Raw genomic sequence first — 23716 nt, forward strand, 5'->3', positions numbered from 1 at the left:
AAAATATTTAATTGATATTTAGTCTCAAAAGGATGCCTTTTCATTCTTAATCAATTGAATTTGTATTTGGCCTCCTTATATTTCTACTGGAAAAATTTCCAAGATATTACAGAGGGTTCAAATGCAGTGAATAAATATTTGATCATCCCAGGTTGACACAAGTTAAATTGTAACTCAGAAATATTGTTGAATTGAATAAGGGTGTCTAGACATATTTCCATTCAAATCTATCCTGATTCAGGATGAGATATATTACACTGATGAATGCTTGGACAACCACAGAACAGCAGAATCATGATAGAGTGATTCCAATCATTCCTCTCAACTAGTTTCTGTCAGTGAACACACATCACTTCTCCCAGGCACTGAGAATACCGGTAAGTGCTGTCCTGTGAGGTAACTATGGATCCGTGATTTCCCTCAGAGTTGAAGAATCTACGTGGAGATTATATTGAAAGGTAAGACACCAAATTCCCATCTTTGAAACAAAGTTGTGCCAAATATGAAATGTTACTTTCCCTTATACTTTTCTTAGAGTGATCCTACTCAATGAAAAGTAAATCTTGTTGCTATATTTGATGATTTTATTACATATATAGTGATCTTATTATATATATTATTATATATATTATGTTATATATATTATATATATTATTATATATGTATTATGATCTTATTATATATAATGTTATATATGTACACACAAACATGTATATTATATATTTCTCTATTCTAATAAATTTTATAACAAAGCATCTAGCCAGTCTTTTTAAACGTCTCATAATAATAATTAAAAGCAACTATGTATGTATATATATCATCTATTTTTCTGTTTTTATTTATCTTCATATACTTTGAAATAGCTAATTTTAGTTAGACAGTTGTTAAACCAAAAATATATAGAATTTCATAACAGAGAGAAATGTTTACATTTTTAGGTAAACCTTATTGTTTTCAAGCTGTAAAAAATGATATTAATATATTTGTTAATCAATAATGATACATAGTCATAGTAAACAAAATAAACTGTTTTCTGAGAATTTATGCTTTTTAAATCTATTTCCTACTATATTTTATATCATTCATTAGATACTATGCTTTCAAAGCTAAACATTTCAAAATAATTTTCTTTAGGTGTGTGTGTGTGTGTTTGTGTGTGTTTTAAAGTTTTTCTTCAGACAAAACAAGCTTAAGATATAAGTTAAAGATTAATAAACTGTTACTAGGTCAGGAGTAATATGCCTGTATTCCAGATATATGCTGAAGTGCACATATGTATTGTTGTTCATGGAGTCTCAGAAAAGCAGAAGAGTGTTTTGGTATTATAGGTGTAACATCATCCTCAGACCTAGCTACCTAGATGATCTTAACCTGGTTTCCCAAATGGTTTGGGAAAGTAGATAGAGAATGAACCTACTATAAACAATTTGGCAAGAGGTGACTGACAGATCTATGTTAATAACCGTTATCACTTATGGCCAGCATCATAACTAAGTGCTGTATTTGTATTACCTTCTATAATCCTCAAAAAGTACTTTGACATTGATAAAACTATTTATACGGCAAAGATGTAGAAACTGGTCCAAATCTGATAGTGAGTAGTAAATGACAGAACCAGGATTTAAGCCCAGGAAAGTCTTCCTCAGAGGCTGTGCTTCTTTCATGGCCCTTCATCTCCTAGCAAGCTGTAATTCTACTTTTGAGGTATTTTGGTTGAAATTGTCAATAGTGTCTGAATCTAAAAAGTTGAGGCCCATAGTTTCAAAGTGGGTCTCCGTTACAACATTTCGTCATCTGAAACCAACTTCAAAATAAATTAAAGTCATTCCTTTTCTCTTCTATATTTATTATCTGTACTTGATATCCTAGTTTTGAATACTACCATATGTCAAAATTTTATTTTAAATTCTACTCTCTAAGTGTATCATACTTACATTGATTATAAGTGTTGCTATAAGGATAATTTCTTTTCCCTTAATAAAGGAAAAGATCTGCAAATATTAAGACATTAGTAGTAGTAAGTTCTTGGATCACAATTTATGAATCACTGTAATCTTTTATTAAAATTGTATCGCCAGTAATTAACAAGTTATAAGTTTTCTTATCATAATAGTGGAATTATACTATGGGTTATAATCTAAAGCCTTACTTAAAGTCAGATTAACTCTATACTTATTTATTCTTAAAGCAACCATGTGATTTTTTTCAAAGGATAAGTATCAAGAGATCATCGCCTATAAAACAACAATTAATGCCTCTACTGAAAACTTTCTGACATATTTGTCTACTAATAAACTGAAATTCAAAGTGCAAAACACATTTAAAAAACCATTCTTCTCCACACGGTATTCCATTATGAAACTGCAGCAATGAACATGACATTAGTTGAACAAACATAACACTATAATCAAGCATCTGCTTGACTTCCCGCATTGCATACACAACAGAGATTTGTTATAGCTTTTTTTTTTTTAGTATTCTCAATAGGTTTCTGTGTTTATAAAGGTCCAGAAATTATCTTTGGAACCTATCCTCCATATGGCACTAGGAAATGTGGCATAAGAACTCTTCCGACACAAAAGATACACAGTTCTTTTTTTTTTTTTTTTCAAAAAATTGCTTTAAATACAAAACTATCAAACGACTGTTAGGACGACGTCAACTTCTGTTCAATCTCATCAAAATTGATTTAGTTGTCTGTATATGTAAACTTTAATTCTCAAAAATGCGCAAAGGCCAGCACATTTCTTTCCTCAAGTTCTAAATGTTAAACACAACTTAATTATATTTTTAATAGCAAATTATTTCAGATTTAGCATGTGTTCTTGTTCAGCACAGGGCCAACTGCATGACATTACTGAATCAACATGACCCAAATTTTGGTTCTTTTATTCACAAAAGAGAAATAAAACACAGATATCCCCTTTGCTGGATAATTCTTGTGTAGATAAGTGACCTGGATAGTTAAGTTTAAAAAATCTCATGGAAATTATATATTTGGGCATTCTTTGGGAAGATTTGCCAAATTGCATGATTTAACTCTTGTCTGCAATCTATTTTTCCTGTGTAAGCACAACCTGAGTCAATAATTGTTAAATAAGCTTATATTTAAAACATATTAAAGACACTTACAATGTAACCACCTTCATTCTATTTTAACTTCTTAAAAACTGCATTCTAAAATGCATTGAATAATATCAATAACAAATAACATTTATGTTTTAATGGGCTTATGTGCACACACATTCTTATTTTTGATTTTAGAAATATAGCCTTTAAAATATTAGAAAATATAAATCATTGCATTTAATTTGTACGTAATATCACTCCTAAATAACTTAAAGTTCTCCACCTTCAATATATTGAAACCAACTAAATAAACTGTCAATTACGTAAAACCCACTTGTTATGCAATACAGGGAGATTATTCAGACACCACACCAGCAAAAAGTAGTTTCTTCCTTACATGGGTAACAAAGTGATTAACTTGCTAGTTCAACGTGAAGGAATATATATGGTTCCAAGTACGTATGGTTTCTTAAATCTAGGCAAGACACATGGCCAGATATTTCAATTAATGTGTAGCAAGCTCACAAAATCAATTTCTTATCAGTCAAAAACACTCATACAGTAAATTTTATTTTCAAACCATAATCTCTAAATTAAATCTGTGTACCTAAAAAATACCGTACAGAAACTCAGTCATTGGGTTTTCTCCCTGATAGCATTTTCACAAATGGCACAAGGCTTTGTATGCTATATATAGCCTACACTGTTTGGTTAGATTCTAATCTTCCTAGAGAACGTCATTATCTCTTTCCATGGCAAATAAAGGACCAAAGTGTTAATTTCCTCCTTAAAGTAAGTACTAGGTTTGAACAGTTTTGACATTCTATCTTCCAGCAATTTATCTGGGAACTTTTAAACAATTATAAAGAGAATCTCTGAATCTGTATACTTATCCAGACTTCTTGGTAATAGAAATTAATTATCTAAGAATATAAAATTGTGGGGAAAATCATGTTATTATAGAAAATAGTGGCACTTTTCAGTAAATCCGTATAAAGGGACTTTGTAGGAATTGAGCTTGTCTGACCAATGACACTCAAGATAATCACATTTTCAATGAAAGCTCTTTGACTTGAATATAAAATACAATCATCTGTTATATTCAGGTTGAAGTTCTTTCTGTATATTCCAATTTCTTTACACTGAATCTTTTTTCTCCTAATATCCTCATTCTTACCTTACTCACACTACACACGAGACTATAGTAATTTAAGTGTTAGTACCTTTTCTCTATACTCAATGGTAATGGACCAAAATAGTTAAAGGAACTGAAATATTTCAATAGCCTTGCCTTAATATTTTAATATTCAGAAAATCACAATTTCCATGCCAGATAAATGTGCTGTGTTCGCTGTTTTTTAACATTGCAAATGTTTGAGATATTTATATAAATGCTATATACACTACCCAGTGGTGTTCTCTCTTGCAACTGACTAATAAATTATACAAATCTATTGTAAATTCAGATCGTTGGGACCAAGATGATGTTTGATGGTTGATACAGGATATAAAATTGTATCTCAAGCAGACAGGAAACAGAAAATTATCTGAGATAATACATTTAGAGTTGTTAAAATCATTTTCCCACAGCCTTCTAAACATGTAATCTTTTTAGTTGATTCCAGCACTGTCAAATGGGATAAGAATCTCTTCTAGAGCAAGAAAGTGAGTCAGTCTAGGGAAGGGTTAAAATACATTAAAAAAATTTTTTTTGTAGATAGAGACAATAGTTTCTTGATAATCTTTATATTTTGGAAATATCAACATTCTAAGGAAATGATTTAAAGTTACAGAGAGTTAAGAATATTTCTTCCCTTTTCATGTGATCATTTATTCTATTTTAATCAAATTTAAAGTTTGATTAAAAAAAATGAAACAGTGCCTCACTTTAAACACATTAATGCAAACCAGATAAAACTTCATCTTAAATGGTTAACTAAATAATAAACACAGTTTCATATAAAGTTGTGTTTAAAAAGGTCAGTTCATTAGAAGGAGCAATAAATGAGGCAGGTGTTTTCAATAACACATAAACTAAAATTCTTTTTTTGCAACTTAAGAAAGAACTACCAAAGTACTCTTATGATTAAAAGTAAAAAGATCAGTTTTTTTTAAAGTTTATTTAAATTTTTTTTAACATTTATTTATTTTTGAAAGATAGAGTGAATCAGAGCATGAGCAAAGGAGGGGCAGAGAGAGAGGGAGACACAGAATCCAAAGCAGGCTCCAGGCTCTGAGCTGTCAGCACAGAGCCTAACGTGGGGCTTGAACACATGGACTGTGAGATCATGACCTGAGCCGAAGTCAGATGTTTAACGAACTGAGCCACCCAGGTGCCCTCAAAATATCAGTTTTTAAGTGCCAGTATTTTCATACTTCCTAGGATTTTTGTAAAAAAAAACGCATTTTTGATAACATAAGACACAAAAGGAAATACCACAGTCAACATAAATAACTCCTGGGATTTAAACATGAATACCAGGAGATCGTCCTCAAAACTAGGGGATGATCATGAAGGATTAGTGCCAAAATTGCAAATGACCCTGCCTAACACATGCTGCTTCCTAACTCATGAAAATTCTCAAAAGTGCAATAAATAAGTTAATGAACATTCAGTATTGTATGGATGATCCTCAAAATAAAGTGGGAAAACAAAGATGTTATGGAAAGAAGTATGTGAAGTTTATGATGTTCACTGATCACACAAATCTTCCATATGGCTATATTGGACACCATGTATAGCAAAATATTTGTGATGGGATCATACCTAAGGTAACCTTGCTATATCAGCCTTTTACAATGCATAAAATTCAATGAAATCTAAGCACAGATTCGTACAAGTAGAGATATCATTCATTGCAATATCTTAATACATTCAGCATAGGGAAGGAACAATAAAAATAGTGCACCAACCTGTCAGAGTAGCACCTGAAAAATAGTCCATGATATTTTATATATTGGATCCAATTTTGGTAGTTTTCAAGGGTACAATCAAGAATAAAAACTAGTCACTGTCCCCAAACAGCCATTCCCTCAGGTACTATTAAAAAGCAGGTAGACCCCATCCAAACTTACTCCAACATTACGTATTAATGCAAAATAAAAAGGAATTATGAAGAGAACATGAAAACATGAGCAATTATTCTTAATAGATAGAAATGAAAAAATCTTCCAAAGAGAATGACATGTACTGTGTCTTACACAATGAGTCTCAGCTTATAGTATTTCCAACATGGAAAGTGCCCAATTTCTCCCCTGAGCACAAACACAGTTGGTTATCCCATCCCATTTGTTGGGCATGACACAAAGGTACTTTGATGCCTATAAACACAGGTAATCCTCAGAAAGGAGAAATTTGGTCCAGGTTTCCAGCTGAGAGGATTGCTCTGGTCAATTCCATTCTCACTGTCCCTGGCTCATCACATATTCATAAACACACAATCATCAATGTACTTTTGGAATTGCAACACAAAGACACGTTCCATTTGTAGCATTTTGTTCCAGATGTCAGTTAAATGGTGATTATAAAAGCACATGAATCACAACCCTCTTACCCACAAAATGGATATGCACACCATCTTATTCAAAGGGAGGTAGTCTCAATAACATATAAAAGTAGCTAAACCTCTCCAATAGGAAAGCAAATATAAAAATCAAGATTTTATAGCCTTCTTGATTGTTTTTAATGGTTCAAATCACTCCGCTACAGTACTTAACTTTCTGGTTGCATTATATTTAATAGCTTACCTTTCAGCACTGCAATAGTGCAGTGCTCCTGAAGACTGGTCCAGAAATTCCTTCCAAGAGTGGAAGGTACCAGAGAAAACATGGAAAATAAGTTTCACCTATGTGCCAATCCCTATTCATTTGTAGCACCTGTCTTGAGAGGAAATTTGAGGTCACATCCTGGCTCAGCAAGAAAGAGTATCAGGATGTGTTATGGCCATGAGTCAGAGGGAATGGAGCAGAAAGAGGAGATGAAAGCATTGCTTGCCTAGGTCATGCCAGCTCCAGAGATCAGAGTTAAAAAACAAACAAACAAAAAACAATGAAAAGTGTACTGAGTTCAGAGGCAAGAGACCAAAATCTCTGTTTCACTTTCAGGTTTCAAATAAAGCCCCAAATCCAGGCTATTTACCTCAAAAGTGATTGAACTGGGAATTAACTACAGTTCAAATACATGTCTCACAATAATAGACCCACATAATTTTAAAACCGGAATAGACATTGATAGTGAGCCTGGTGAAATCTGCTCATTTCACAGAGAAACAGGCTCAGATGCACTTTGTGACTTATCATGAGAATCCCAGATGAACTGGACTAGAATATTTAAAACAAGTTTGGAAACCCTGCACAGCAATATTAGAATTTATATCAGAGAATCTAGTTACGAGGCCATGGCATAACAGGAAGGCTCCAATTTATAGGGCTGGGTCTTAGCTACTGCAATACAAGGATATAAGGGGTGGATCTAACAATGGGAACTTGAAAAATAAGACCTTGATTTAGAAATTACTTTTCATGCCCAATTACTTTTCTTGATTTAGAATTACTTGATTTAGAAATTACATGCCTGGGTGGCCCAGTCAGTTAAGCGTCCGACTCTTAATTTCAGCTCAGGTCATGATCTCAAGGTTGTGGGATCAGGCCCTGAGCGGCGTGTTGAGCATGGAGGCTGCTTGGGATTCTCTCTCTCTGCCCCTTTCTCTCTGCCCCTCCCCCACTTGTTCTCTCTCTCTCTCTCTCTCTCTCTCTCTGAAAATAATAAATACACTTAAAAATTAGTTTTAAGATAACGATTAAAATCACAGGACTTTTAAATATACTCTCCCTCCCTTGTTAGGGCTACAATTCGTCTCAGAAAAGTGATGAAATGAAGTAGGGGTTAAATAAAAGTAGACTAACGAAGAAATGAGGCTCAAGAGTTTGACAAAAACTTCTCCTGTAGTAGGCATCTACATTTTTAGGCTGCTCGGCTCATCTATTCACTCTCCTGATGGCCACAGCCACCCTAAAGTCCTTTCTCTCTCTGTCCCTATGATCTGAAGAGGTCCTCACCCTAGGCTCCAGGAATGGAGTAGCCCGATAGCCAGTATTTCCATTGTTATTTAAGGACATGAAAGTAACAACTTGAATGTATGAATAAAAGTGACAATGTGAAGTAAATGATACTCCTCTTTTATAGCAGGATATCAATCAATAGACATCGAAGCTGAGAAGGCTTCAATAGGCAATAAACTGAGAAGTGAAGGCATAAACATATTTTGTAGAAGATAGGTTGGATTAGAGGGCTCTTTTAATTAAAGACTCATGTGTGTCTTAAGCTCTGGGAAATTGTCAGACCTTTTATTATTTCCTTTGCTAAAGTTTGTCTTATCCTTTCTTCAGTAAGACTTCTATTACATGGATGTTAGGTTCTCCATGTCTAGTCCTGTTTCTCTGTTTTGTTCTCATAATTTTTGTCTTAACTTTTAGTTCTGCAATTCCTGGGTTATTTTTTTTACCACTTTTTTACTACTATATGTTATCAATTCAACTTGGGACTAATATTGATTAAATGATAAATATACTTTATTGGAGGAGAAAAATACATTAGGTGTGTCTGGCAGGAACCATCAAAAGTATGAGCAGGTTAATTCAGGAAATCACTTGGGAAAACAGACAATATAGTGAGACTGCATAGGGGTTCCATCGCTATATTAATGACATTATAATGTGAAAACCACATTAGGCAATTAGGATCAGAAAACACATTGGCTACCTAGTTTCACGTTGAGATAAAGCATGGGAAGAATTTGGGAGAGGTTTTGGCACAGATGAAGGAAAAGATCACAAAAGGGTGAAAACTGTGTTATAAAAAGGATGATTGTGTTGAGCTGATCAGCTCAGAATATCTTCATTTCTTGAGTCCTGATGTATCTTTCACTGATTTGTTAATAAATTTGATATTTATAACCTCCCTGTTCCTCCTGTCCCCTTGGTAGGGGTGGAAACCCAGGAATGGAGACTATGCTCTCAATCTTCTGGTGACTTTTAAACATTGGCTTTCATTCCTGACAATTACAGCTATTGTCTTGATGCCTCTTGCTACAAAATGAGAGCAAAAACAGGGGATAAAGGTAGGAGGAATTGAGCAGCACAAAGGTTTAAAGACATATTGAAGAAGAAAATTTTTTGTGGTATGATAATTTTTCTGTACACAGAAGCCTATTCTACTTGTTTTTGTTTGTTTGAATGCAAACTTTTTCAGAATCTCTTTGAAGATATAAGCTAGACTTTTCCCTTCAACCTCTTTTCTCTTCCTAACAGTATCATTTTCCAGGCCGATTGTTCTATTTATTCAACTTTGTGCTTTGTATTATTGGCTCTTCTCCAATGACTGATTATTCTTAAATGATCCTCATGTTTTTAAAGAGCAATGTTGATTATCTCAGGTAGCTTGGCCCAGGTTTTGCCTGCCACCCATTACAACCTCCTTAGTACATACAAGACAGTTCAGAATTCTCTATATCTGTGGGTGGAGGGGCAGAGCAATCTCCAAGAATTATTCCTGGTGGCATAGATGGGGTATAGGCAGAAAGGTGACATCAATTTTTACTCTCAACAATTCCTTTCAGGCGGATGCCAGAGTTCCCTTTAAGAGATTTTTTTCTTGGCTTTATTTGGGCTCAAATGCCAATGGGGAATAAGGAGCCCAATCAGGGTAACCTTTGGAAAATCACATCTAACTAAACCAGTCACCGAGACTGACACTTCCTTTCTGGGAAGGGTATAGGATATCACCACAAGGAAGAGCTGCCATTTTTGCAGAAGCCTGCTCTGATTCTGCTTTGAGAAGTTCACTCCTAATTTATAGAATTCCCGTGCCCATCCTCCTCACCCCAATCTCACTGGTTGTATTGTCAATACACTGGGTTTTAAGGAGGTCGATGAACAGGAGTTAAACAACTTTATCTGATCTATGAGTTTCATCAAGATATTGAAACTTGTAAATAGTTTTAACTTGCCTGCACTTATTCCTAAGGTATCTTACGTATATACACCTCATACTTTTTTGTTTTTAATCAATTTCTTTGATAACGTAGTGGGTAAAAAGCAGATTCAAGGTGGGGGCAACGACCAAAATAATTCATTTATGTCTCAGGGAGATTCAGTTTTCTTATTTGCACTTACTTCACAGAGTAGCTTGAAAATTATATAAAGCAATAGTTTGAATGTGCTTTCACTGGAAAATTATTTAATCTATAAATTGAGGGTAATACTAGACCTCATTTCAAAGAGTTGTTATGAGGATTAAATTTATAAATTCATGTAAAGTGCTTAGAGCAGCATTTAGCTCACAGAAAGCACTAAAATCAACATCAATATTATTACTCTTTTTGTAAATAAACTGTAAATATGAAAGTTACTTCTTTAAGCATGAAAAAAGCCTAAATAAGGAAAAAGAAATAATGGAAAAATGGATAATCAGGAGACTGGATAATTTGCTTCTGAAATAAGCAGGAGTTGGCTGTAAAGTATGCTGATGTCCTATAAAGCTGGGGCTGTAGATAACTGACACGCCCCAGGACACAGGAAGTATCAATTTAGCAACATAAAGTTTGCGATCTTAAAATGCTGACAAAAGATCAGAGCTACAGTAAACAAAGCAGAAAAACTTGAACTCGGTGAGTTACTTCGTGGAATTGAAAGTGCTATCCCTATGATCCTTTTGTTCTTATTTCTACCAGTAGTTTTCTTGAAAAGCACAGAGGATTAAAATGTATGAAAATTCCACATTGAGAGCACAATTTCCATTTAATTTTAATTTCCTAGCAGTTCCTAAAGATATGGCTGAACAGAGAGTATAAGATGGTATAGCTGCCATGTTCACTCTGCATGCAAAATGAACACTAATTCTAGAAAAACAATATCCATTTCCATTTTTATTGATGCCTTAGCATCAGCACATATCATAGGGCGCGCGCACACACACACACACACACACACACACTTATACATAGATATATACATACTTTGTGAACTGATGTTTTAGCCTGGAACAAAAAACAAAAATGGCAGTCTTAACTTAGAAAAAAAAATCAGGACACTAATAATGTCAAATCAGATGGTAAGTCTTATTTAGAATTGATTTAACTCAGAATTTTGAACAACTCTTTGTGATTGTTTAAAAGAACTCAGAAGCAATGTGTTTATTGCTAATTCTCTATGCTGATATTACTTTTCTGATTCTAAATATGCAATAAATCCACCTAGATAATACTGATTTAAAATGATTACAGGGTGTCTGGGTGACTCAGTTAGTTAAGTGTCCACCTCTCGATTTTGGCTCAGGTTATGATCTCATGGTTCATGGGACCTAGCCCTGCATCAAGCTGTGCCCTGTCAGTGAGCAACCTGCTTGGGATTCTCTCTCCCTTCCCCTCTGCCCTTCCCCAACTCATGCCCATGTGCTCTCTCTCTCTCTCATAAATAAATAAATAAATAAATAAATAAATAAATAAATAAAAGATTAAAATGATTACAAATAAAAGAGATTTTTACATGAAGAAAACTTGTCATGATATTTCAGTACAAATTACTTGAAAAAACCCAAAATCATATGTTCATATTAAAACCTCTTTTAAGATCTCAAAATATTTCTTAGTTTGTTATCTCATTACTTCTGATAATTATCCTGTGCAATAAACATGAAACAGGATGATTTAAAAAAATGATTTCTGAAACAGCCTGCAAAAATGACATTGTCAAGTCAGATGAGATAAGTGTTTATTTATAAAATTGTGCAGCTTATCAACAAAACTCAAATGGCACAAGTAGCAGCCAGGACCAGCACTTTCATTTTCCCTGCCTTCATTTCCCTCCCTCTCCCTCTTTCTCTCCTTCTTATTGCAATCCCTAGAGGGAGGCGGCTCCTGATTTATACATAATATTTAAATAATATTTGAACAATCAACTGGAGGTTCTAGATGGAAGAAAGTTAGATAACTCCAAGATTCATTTTCCTTCATATGTGATATACTAATAAAAAGCATTGAGGAAGCAAAGTTTTTATTTTTTGGTAAAACAAATGCATTTTTACATACTCCTGATGATCTTCTTAGGTACATGAATACGAATACAAACTTGAAAAAGTAGGAACTCTAATGTGCTTCTAGACAGTCATGTATCAGATGTATTTAAAGTGAAGTACATATTTCCTTGGGATGTCTTGTACTGAATGGAAATGTAACCTATTTAAGAAATGACAGTCTAAATTAACCCAAGGCTTACATTCCAGGATGCGTGATTTTCATGAACTTCCTCCAAATAAATAAAGTGCCTTTGCCAATTCCAGAAATCCTTTTCCTTGTACTAGAAGTATGACCTCTTTCGTGTGTTGACAAGAAGAGGGTTACACATTAGAGAGAACAAACTCTACCACAATAATTAGGTGGAATTTCCTCAAAAATATCCACTTCATAAGATGACAAATTCCTTCAACATATAAGAAGAAAAAAATAAAAGCATAAACCATTTTAACACTTTCCTTAAGTTTACATTGTATTTTAATTTTTAATTCTTTAATTTATTTTGACAGAGCCTGCAGTGTGCATGCACCCCCTCCTGAGTGGGGGAGGGGCAGAGAGGGAGAAGAATCCCAAGCAGACTCCATGCTGTCAGATGTGGGGATTGATCTCACAAAACCTGAGACCATGACCTGAGCCAAAATCAAGAGGCAGATGCTTAATTGACAGAGCCACCCAGGTGCCCCACTAAAAATAGAATTATTTTTTAAAGGAAAAGGAAAAAGAGGACTTGCATCATTTAAGTTTTGCTGATCACGTGTCTATTATGGAAATTACCAAACTGTCTTTTGTTAAATATTTAAAACTGCAGTTATTTTTTGTAGGAGATAGTTTAGATAGTATATCTGTGGCAACTGGTGATACACGATGTACAAACACATGCACACATTTTGTATGCTCTGCATCTGTTCTGATGACATTCGGTTTGCCCATTTTGATAAGCATCCTTTCATTACTAAAAAACAAGCTATTATGGAAGAAAATTACATGTCCTTGGTACTTATATTGTAGCCTGGGCAGAATGATGCTAGCAGATTATTCTAATGGATATTTCTCCCACATTCAGAACGTGCAGACCATTTCTTCTTCCAAACTCTTAGATAACTATTGCGACATTGTTCTCTCTACATTTACTATTGTCACAATGCTCTTTAGTTTATTATGATATTCTCCCAGCTGAATTTTGCAAGCATATATATGGCTATTAGATAATGAAGAAAACTGTTTTTTAAGCATAGAGTATGTCTCCCTGAGTGCAGGCACTGAGACTTCATTATTTCTTATAAAGTGCTTGCGATGTTATTCATAACAAGCATGTCCCAAGCTATGAAAGATTTTTATACATGCATACACGATGTCAATTATATCTTTCCTGACCTTTCTTTTCCTTATCTGGGGCAACTCTTTTCTTACCCATTCTGACTCCATGAAATTTCCCCAAACACAGCACCACTTACTGAGTTCAGATGGGAGTAGGAAGAGAAAGTCTACTACCTTCTTCCTGATGCCCACACCCAAACAGGCACTGTACTGCATCCTTCCCCTTGCTCTTGCTTCTTACCTCTCCCAGCTCAGTTTATTTCAAATCAAGCAATATCATGTTTTGTACGTACACAGTGATTCTTTCAACTTTTCCAACCTTCCAAATTACTGAGGGGAGATGGGATGTGTCACTTTTTAGATTTATAACTGTGTTCCAGAGAGTAACCAACACTATGCTGAGAAGCAAAACATATAGCAACAATATTTGTTTAAAAGACTAAAATAATCCTAAATTTTAGGAAAATATCATCAACAATTTCAAAAGCCATTAAATATATCCCCAACTTTCTACACTTCTCCAGCTTCTGCCTTAAAATACACTCATTGTCAGCATAAAGATAAGTGTGTAAATAAATTCATGTTAATACCTCAGTAAGGTTGTCGAAAATAAATAATTCCTATTCAAATGATACTATTCAAATGATTTAAAAAGCTGTACTACACTAATCTAATTACATCAGCTGATTAGTAATACTAGTGATATTTTTGGTAATCTAGAGAAGGTTGAGATCCCCAGGGTTTGAGTCCTAGCTTTATCACTGTAGCCTTGGGACACTGGGAAACTCACTTAAGCTTCAGAGTCCTGCTTCTCTCATATGCAAAAAGCTATAACATTGAGCTTAACAAACTAGTTATAACCATTCAAAATGGTGTTTGTAAATAAAAGACAGCATCCATACATTTTATTTCAAAAGCTTATGAAAATTAAGATATATTGGATAGAAGTGACATAAACTATAAGAATTGTACAAAGTACTATTGGATTTTTTTCTTTTCTTTTATTATTATTTTTATTATTATATATATATATATATATATTTTTTTTTTTTTTTTTTTTTTTTTTGAGAAAGAGAGAGAACAAGCAGGAGCAGGGAACCCAACTCAGGGCTCAATCCCATGACCCTGGGATCTTGACCTGGGCTGAAATCAAGAGTTGGAGGCTTAACCACCTGAGCCACTCAGGCACCCCAGTACTACTGTTTGTATAGGTTGGGTTGACCTTTGCTAATTCATTCTTATTCTACCGAATGGGGTCATCTTTCTAATATACACTATTTATCATGTAACTTAGCTACTTAATACTTGTCAATGGCTCTTTTTTTGTTAAGAGAAAAAAATCCATATCTTGACACCCACACTTAATTCCCACTGACCCCCTCAGTTAATATGCCCTGTGATATATACATCCAGAATGAAATACTTGGGGCTCCCTAAAATATACTACACATGTTCAACTTCTAGGCCTTTGTTACTGCTGATTAATTTTGCCTGGCTTTGTCACTTTGTCAGTCTTAATGAATCCTATTTATTCTTTGATTCTCAGCTTAAATGTCACCCCCACTTGGAAAGCTACCCTGCAGTTGATTACATATCTCAAATTTACCTGTATTTGCATATTTTATAACACTGCATCAAGTCGTTAATATAGTTCTGAAGCTGTCCCTAGATATCCTGGAAATCAAGGACAATTCCTTATCTATTACTTTAATCCAAGGGCATAGCAGTATTTGTTAAGTAGAGGTCTTATGGCAAACATAGTGAGTAAGAGAACAGGCTCTGGAAACAGACTTATGCTGAAATCTCAGCTCTATTACTTATTTGTTGTTATCACTTGTGATATTCACTGAACTTTTCTAAGATTCTACTTTTTTATAGATAAAATGAGAGTAACAACAGATGAAGGTGTTGTGCTAATTAATATCTTAGATATTAGCTATCTTGATGTGATGGTGATAATGATGATGATGACAATGAAAATATTCAATAAATATGTGTTCAGTAAAAAGATGATTAAATGAAATAAAGTCACTAGTATGAAAACTTGTTTCAGGGCGCCTGGGTGGCTCAGTCGGTTGAGCGTCCGACTTTGGCTCAGGTCATGATCTCAACGTTCGTGAGTTCGAGCCCCGTGTCAGGCTCTGTGCTGACAGCTTGGAGCCCGGAACCTGCTTTGGATTCTGTGTCTCCCTCTCTCTCTGCCCCTTCCCTGTTCATGCTCTGTCTCTCTCAGATTATCAAAAATGAATAAACATCAAAAAAAAAAAAAAACCCACTTGTTTCTATGGGACTAGGTTATCCAAATTCTAAATGACTTGTTTAAAACTAGTTCTTGCAACAGAGTTCATTTAAGTGAGGTCTGGTTACTACCATAACATTTATTTGACAGGTCTCTGAGGGAGCCAAATTGGATGGAGATGAGGAAGATGATGGTAATGATACCAAAAAGAAATTTATTTTCACTCTTCAAGAAGTAGCCACCCTTTATAACAAAACTGTTGTCTGGTCATTTCTTATTGACCTAATACCAATTTTAGAGAAAGATAGGAAAAGTGGGAAATCTCTTCACAGATGAAGAAAGCCAACTGTTCAAACCCAATATATAATCTAGACAATTCAGCGGTTGAGAACATAGTGTTTTAACTCTAAAACGCATGTTAAATATACTTACTGAAATAAATTTCAAAAATCTACCAATGAATTAATAAAAGGTGCAAACCACTGTTTGAACAGTTTTAAGAGGACATTATAAGCCTCACATAGTGAATATTAAGACAAGTGAATTTATTTATTTTATTTTTTTATTTAAAATTTTTTTTCAATATATGAAGTTTATTGTCAAATTGGTTTCCATACAACACCCAGTGCTCATCCCAAAAGGTGCCCTCCTCAATACCCATCACCCACCCTCCCCTCCCTCCCACCCCCCATCAACCCTCAGTTTGTTCTCAGTTTTTAAGAGTCTCTTATGCTTTGGCTCTCTTCCACTCTAACCTCTTTTTTTCCTTTCCCTTCCCCATGGGTTTCTGTTAATTTCTCAGGATCCACATAAGAGTGAAACCATATGGTATCTGTCTTTCCCTGTATGGCTTATTTCACTTAGCATAACACTCTCCAGTTCTATCCATGTTGCTACAAAGGGCCATATTTCATTCTTTCTCATTGCCACGTAGTACTCCATTGTGTATATAAACCACAATTTTTTTATCCATTCATCAGTTGATGGACATTTCGGCTCTTTCCATAATTTGGCTATTGTTGAGAGTGCTGCTATAAACATTGGGGTACAAGTGCCCCTATGCATCAGTACTCCTGTATCCCTAAGACAAGTGAATTTATAACATTCTTTAAATGAGGGATTTGTTAAAAAGAACTTGAAAAAAAAAGTGCCATTACAAATTCTGTTCTGTGTGAAAAGAAATTACAGGCCAAAAGATCTTGCAGTATTTTTTTTTTTCCAACAAAAAGTTTTTTCTGCCCTTCAGCTGGCTATTGACTAAGGCAGCAGGGCGGGGGTGGGGGGTGGTTGGGGAGGAAGAGTGCATTGGATAATGGAAGATGTGTTAAAAAAAAACATTAAAAAGATGATTATGATCTGGTTAGCTGCTGAAGGTCCAAATTGTGAAAAATTATTGATGTTAATGATGGTAATCATGACAGTTGAAAAGAATCTAAATAACAAAAAGGCAGCACCACTTATGAAGTATCATAGTGCAATTTGTAATGATTAGTGGAAAAGCACACTAATATATTCGATGCAATATTTTGAAGGTCACTCGACTATCAACTTGCTATAATGCCATTCAATTAAATACACAGTAAAAATCTAAGATTATTTATAGAAAGAATTTCGTAGTGCTTGTGGAATAGTATATTACAAATCCTGGCTGTGTGTACAAGCAGAAATGCCTGATCTAATGCACCATTAAGCAACTGTAGCTTTGCTCTACATTTTTTAAACATTAAACTAATTATGATGAGGTCTGGTCTTACTAAGAACTGCATATTTAATCTTTTTTAAGAGCCTATCAAATTGAATCACGAGATACAACTTGTTTACGCTATAAGCAAACACATGCAATATTAACAATGTACAATATCCTGGCTTAATTAGAAAAAGTCCATGTTATCTTAAATACATTTAGGAGTATAATACCACATAGTTCTAATTTGAAGTTGTCATTTAATTATATTTTAAAACTAATTTATATGACTTGGAACTGCTTCTCTCTCTAATACACAGAATGTTTTTCCATTGACCCAGTTAAAACTAGATTCTAGTAAAAATGAAAGAGAGAAGAAGGATAGAGTGAGGCTTGAAGGAAGAGAAAGAGTGGCAGTTGAAACCACAGACAAGAAGTCACTGAAATATGATTTTCGGACAAGGTCCTGTTTATCAAATCAGTGGGCTGAATTGCACCCTGCTAGGACCTTTTCTACCATTCTTGCTCTGGATTGTAGCCTCAAGTTCTATAAGTGAGATCTACTTTTTCAGAAAAGAATACATTTTCAAAATTCTCTCTTTCTCTCTCTCTCTCTCTCTCCAGGGTATCATGCAGGATATACAGGCAAAACACTTGAATCTCTTAATATTATCCTCAAATTTAAGTAGTCAGGTAGTAAAGAAAGTACCCGAAGGCAACACATATCCATATAGCCTGGACTTCATGAACTCTGTGTTCTTTCCTTTCCAAAGTTATTGACTCTGCTCTCTGCAACTTAGTTTTCCAGCTTAAGTTCAAGGACAATGTTCAATAGTTACACCAAAAATAAGATATACCTGGACTCCTCAAAAATCAATAATCAAGTATACATTTTCAAGTGGGACCTTCAAACTTGTTTAATTAATTAAGCTTTTTTTTTTTTTTAATCAATAGCTTGAAATCATACAGGTTAATGTAAAACACTTAATTTCTGGACAAGGGAAAAACAATCGTATCAGAATTTAATCTTACCAAAAAACCCAAAAGAGGTAATAAAGGTTGTTTACCTTCACAAATTGTGACACCATTTCCTGAAAATCCCATGTTGCAGTAACAGGCTTCAATTCCATTTCGTATTTCACATTTTGCATTTGGAAGACAAGGTGTCTTGGTGCAGTTCTGAGTGTAGGAACAATTCAGCAAAGTGGAAAAACCCACTATGGAAAATAGAGAAATATACCTTTTCAAAAAAAAAGTTACAAAGAAAAGAAAGAAAAAGAAAAGTCTCTCCCCTGCGCCCGCCCCCCCCATTGTTGAGTTATACTATAGTAAACACAAAAACCCTTCTTTCTTTCCATCTAGATAAATGGATTATGAGAATTTCCCAAGAGAGTATTTAGCTAACTAACAGCACAAGAGCAAGTAAGCAAAAAGATGAGCACTTTCTTCAATGTCAGTATTTATTGAGTAAATCTCAACAAAGCTATAATGTAGTAAACAACCCAGCTCTATACAGAAAAGAGTATTCCTAGATCACTGGACTCTTGGTTCTGAGACGAAATATTGTTAAAGGGGATTGCATGATTGTAAAGTGATTTCTTGCCTCTGGGAATGATTCTGTGCAGAGATCAAGGTAACTTGATGGTCTGGGTCTTGTCAAATTCAAATCTCTGTAATTTTTAAGATGAAGAGCAACATATCATAACATCAGGAGGACAAGTGCAATTATTGTTTTTTTCTGTAGCCTAATTTTCTTTTAAATCCTGCCTTTTCCATAGTAAAATTTATGCTACATGTTCCCCCAGTAGGAGAATTTAAGATAAACTCAACATATTGGTCAAAGATTGATCTTCTGGGAACGGACACCATACAAACACAACCAATAAAATGAAGCCTAAAAGAGAACGAGGATTTATTTCGGAGTAATTGAAAACAAAGTTGGAAATGGTATTTTGTGGGCTGTTAGGAAACGATAAGGAAAAGCATGGGCCCATCCTTTTTTATTGTTGTCCCAGGTCTTCTGAAGTCACACCTGCTTGAGGATGGACAGTCAGGAGCCATGCAAATCATTGTTCTTAGAACAGTCATCTGAGATAAACTGTCCTTATCTGGTAACAAGAGAGTGTTAACATTTGATTCTAAATCTCGGCCTCACATAGGGCTGGATATACTGTCTAAACCAGAATTAATTCAGCTGCAAAGATGTGATTTATAACCCTTCTGCACAGCATCATCCAAATGGTATTTTAAATGAACCCAAAGTCCGGGCTGGCAGTCCCCTTAAAATGCCAGGAAGCCTCCCACAAGCGTTACCGGGTTGGATTTCCCAAATTTCTTGAGGGGAGATCAGAAAAAAAAAAAAAAAAAGGTCAAAGGAGACGTTGGGGATTTTGCGGACTTTGTATTCAGGAATAAAAAGGTGACTTGGTCCCTGGGCCCTGCATATCCAATTCCAGAGTTGAAAGGCCAAGGAGAAAAAACATCCTGAGAAGTACCGCCGTCCACTCTTCTTGGAACCCGGGCCAAATCCGCTTGGCACGCGAGTTCCACCTAGGAAAAATCCCCTTCCCTGCAAGCCCCGGCCCCTCCGCGACCTCGCTGGGCACTCACCTAGGAGCGGGAGGAGTTTCATTGGCGGCGGCCGCGGTGCAGGCGGTGGCGGCAGTGCGGCTGGGTGTGCGGGCCGTGTCCCCGGGACGTAGCTGGGCGGCCGCGGCAGGGTCCCGGCTCCGTCCCCCGTGACGCGCCGCTTCCTCCGGACACTTTCCGGCCTCTTTTGTGTGAGCCTGTGGGTCAAGCCCTGAGTCTGCTGGTCACGTCCGGCCCCCGGCCGGTTGCTCCACGCCACCCTGACCTCCATCCCCGGCCTCTTGACCGCCGAGCACTCTTGCTGACCCTTGGAGGGATCATTGTGCCCCCGGGCTCAGCGTCCAGAGGGCCGCCCTCAAACCCCCAGCTCGGTAGACAAAACAAGGGGGCCGCCCACGGAGTGTCCCTCCCGGGAGAGCATCCAGGACCGCAAAGGTCGAAGGGGTACTTCCGAAGTTCCCGGACACAGCGTTCTTTTGTTCACGAGCACATTTCCATGAAGCCTTCGCAGGTAGGCTGAGCCCTGGCTCCCGACAATGGGACACTCCTGGCCAGTGCCGAGTCCTCACCTTGTTGGGACTCAGGGTTTCAGAGGGCAGAAGGATACCTTGTCTACAGGTGAAGATTGGGCTTCGGATGACTGAGCAAAGAACAAGCAGACAAACAAAAAAAGTTTCAAAAGTCCACGCGTTTGTTGGAACTCATCAAGTTGGTGCATCTTATTGTGTGTAAATTATACCTCAATAGCGTTGATTTAAAGAAAAGAAGTGACTGAAATTTGTGCCATCAAGACAAGCTATTTTTCCTTTACACAGCTGGGCACCCCCTTGTTGTTTCATTTACATTCTGTTTGATTTAACAAACATCTACTGAGAACTGACTTTGTATACAGAGTACAATCACCAAGAGGAGCAAGCCCTGCCTCCCCCCCCCCCCCCCCTCTGTGTGGGAACAACTAAAACCGGTCACAATGACACAAGTCACAACGACCTAAGTACTTAGGTATAAATATATTTCCCTGGCTCTCTACTGCATTTGCTTAGACCCTTTCTAGCTTAACTCCCACCAGGAGCTCCTGAGAGTGGGTCTGCAATAGATGAGGGAAATGAGGAACAGAGATAGTGTGTGAGTTGCCCGGTCCCACAACTAGTCTTAAGTGGCTGGTTTGATTCAAACCCAGGCTGTTTTGCTCCTGAGTTAGTGCTCTTAGCACCTCAGAAGGCTGTTGGAAAAATGAGGGGTCACCAGTTATCCATTATCGCTATTCAGGGAGTTTGTAAAGGTGATTTAAATGCCCCAAATGCCACGAAACATAAGTTTGGGGTTTTGTTCTACTGTTAATTGGTTTTCTTTTAATGATTACTCCCCCCCCCTTTTTTTTTTAACTAGACAGTGATTCAGTGAAAAAGTCTGGCAGCAGTCTAAATGAAGGATATTAAGGAGACATCAAAGGCAGGGAAGCCAGAATAGTTCAGGAAATAGACTACAAATGTTTCAACAAAGGTAGAGGTATTTGGATGAAAAAAAAAAAGGGGGGGGGGACAGAGTCCTGAAAGGCTTAAAGAAGGACAGATTGATGTCTGATTGACTAGTTCAGGCTGAGAGATATATTTGAGACACAGAGAGTAGAAAGGTTTTCAAGTTGTATGGATACAGGAAGGTTGGAACCATTCACAAAAATTGAAAAATAGGAGGAGTGGCTTTGTAGAGAAATAAATAGCGAGCTCAGTCTCATAATTTAAAATTTGAGTTGTTCCAATGGCCTGATTCCGTTTATGAAGAGTTTTCCCACAGTCATGGTATAGATTCATCATATGGAGTCATTGAACATACTCATCATTCAGAAGGCATAATAAATATAGAAATACATTGTTTTCTGAGACAACTTATAAACTGAAAGACAGTACCTACTTTTAAAATCATTGCCTTAAAATGGTTTGCTTCCTATGTCAGCCACACACGCTTACTCTTTACCCTTAAGATAACAGAAGATGAGCAAATAAAAATGATATATTATTCTTCTCTATACATTGTTTCAAAATTAACAAAATAAGTTAAAATTCAGTTTAAAAAATATTTTCCAAGCTTTCTTTTTTCACATGTGTATTTTTATAAAAAGTAAAATTGTATTTATATATCTTAAGAAAATGTAGGAGAACATAAGGGTGAACAGGAACTTTTAATGATGCTTACAGTTTAAGATTGCTCTGGTAAAAATCAAAATAACTTAAAAATTTATTTGAAGTAGTCTATTTTCTTAAGGAATAGATATAAGATAGTAACTGAATAATTTTGCACCCATTGTCTTTACATTACTAAAAAAGAAGCATTGAGAATTTTCAATCCAAGAAAATATTTCAATTGTGAGAGAAAAGTGTATTTTAAAGAAGTATTCTCAAAGAGATATAGTTTTAAGTTTTACATTTAATCGGTCATCTTCACTTGGGTACCACTGAGACATGTCTAACTTTTAAAAATATAGCAATCACTTAGAGCTTGACTTTAGCCTAAGTATAACACATGGAAGTTAAGTCATTCTAAGCTGCCTACCCAGTTGTGGTCATAATACATTAGTTTGAACCCTCATTCTGCAATGTGGGGTCTTAGCAAATTAATGGTTAGTTCTATCTTGGGTCTATCTATAAGATGCAGAATCAAACAGGCTTTCCTTGAAAAGTTCTTAGTCAAGTTAAAGTTTGCATTGAAAAGTATTCACCATGAAGATCTGGGTGTAGCTCAAACTTTGATCATGAATAGATTTTTTTAACCTCTTTGGGAAACAGCTCACCCATTATAACATGGAAATAACAATGCATGCCACATTAGATCACAATTGTTAATGGTCATTAATATACATGTCAGAACTCTCAGGCATTCCATACCTTTAATACTCAACACATCAAAAGATAGGAAATTCGTGCACAGTTGAAATAAAGACCTTCTCCAAAGGTGTATTTATCATGTGCAAAACGTATGCTGCTTCTGGACCTCCCTCATGAGGCCTCTGTGGGAGTTTCTAATTCCTATCCATATATGTTAACAGTGTGATTGGATTCTAAGTGTTTGACCAGCTCTGTGACTATATTCTAAATATTGTCATTACACATCATTTGATTTTTCTTGACTTAAGGAAACTTTATTACCAGTTTGTTAATTTAGGTGGTTCCTCATTCTTTTATATTATCTCTCTTCCCATAGGATTCTCAATAGGATTACAATTTACTAAACAGATTTTTCCACCACAGGTTAATTTTTAGTCAATCCAGCATTAACAACATATGCTTGGCAAAAGGGCTATAAAAAAAAAAGTAAAAACAAGAAAAAAGGAATTATGTGTAAGGATGGGAAGAGTAATCTGATGGCAACATGCAACACTCAAAGAAAAGCTTTACCAAAGTGGGACATCAGCCACTCAGTGTAAGACAACCTCTAGGAATGCGTACCGATTGGGTTTCCACAAGGTGGACTTCTCTGATGAGGATTCCTAACCTGGTATCTTAGAACTTGAAGGTAAGAAACATAGTTTTGCTTCTTTGTTTTCCCCTCCATGATACCTCATACAGTAACTTGAGAAGGATAGGTATACAATAAAAGTTTGTGCTGATTAAATGAGTTAATAAATTAATAAATATCTAGACCAATGAATAGTAAAATTTATCACAAAAGGAAATCTTTATTTTGGGAGATCAGCTAGAAATTGTTTGCCTCAAATGTCTTTTAGGCTTCCAGATGCATTTCATGTTATTG

General features: G+C 35.6%; 1 protein-coding gene across 3 annotated transcripts in view; it reads right to left on the reverse strand.

Annotated features, from left to right (window-relative positions):
- The window catches only part of ADGRL4 (adhesion G protein-coupled receptor L4), a 108490-nt gene extending 88068 nt beyond the window's left edge, over positions 1-20422 (reverse strand). The window contains exons 1-2 of one of the 3 annotated variants that reach the window (XM_019837288.3): positions 19991-20390; positions 18448-18597 (exon numbers count right to left, since the gene is read on the reverse strand). In XM_019837288.3, the coding sequence (XP_019692847.1) occupies positions 18448-18597; positions 19991-20240 (400 nt within the window). In that variant the 5' untranslated portion in view covers positions 20241-20390. Of the gene's footprint in view, positions 1-18447; positions 18598-19990 lie in introns of all 3 variants that reach the window. The other 2 variants (XM_003990250.6, XM_019837290.3) reach the window with 2 other exon arrangements.
- Between the last annotated feature and the right edge of the window lie 3294 nt (positions 20423-23716).

This window comes from Felis catus, chromosome C1 (genome assembly GCF_018350175.1).
Source record: "Felis catus isolate Fca126 chromosome C1, F.catus_Fca126_mat1.0, whole genome shotgun sequence".
In the NCBI taxonomy this organism is placed as follows: Eukaryota; Metazoa; Chordata; class Mammalia; order Carnivora; family Felidae; genus Felis; species Felis catus.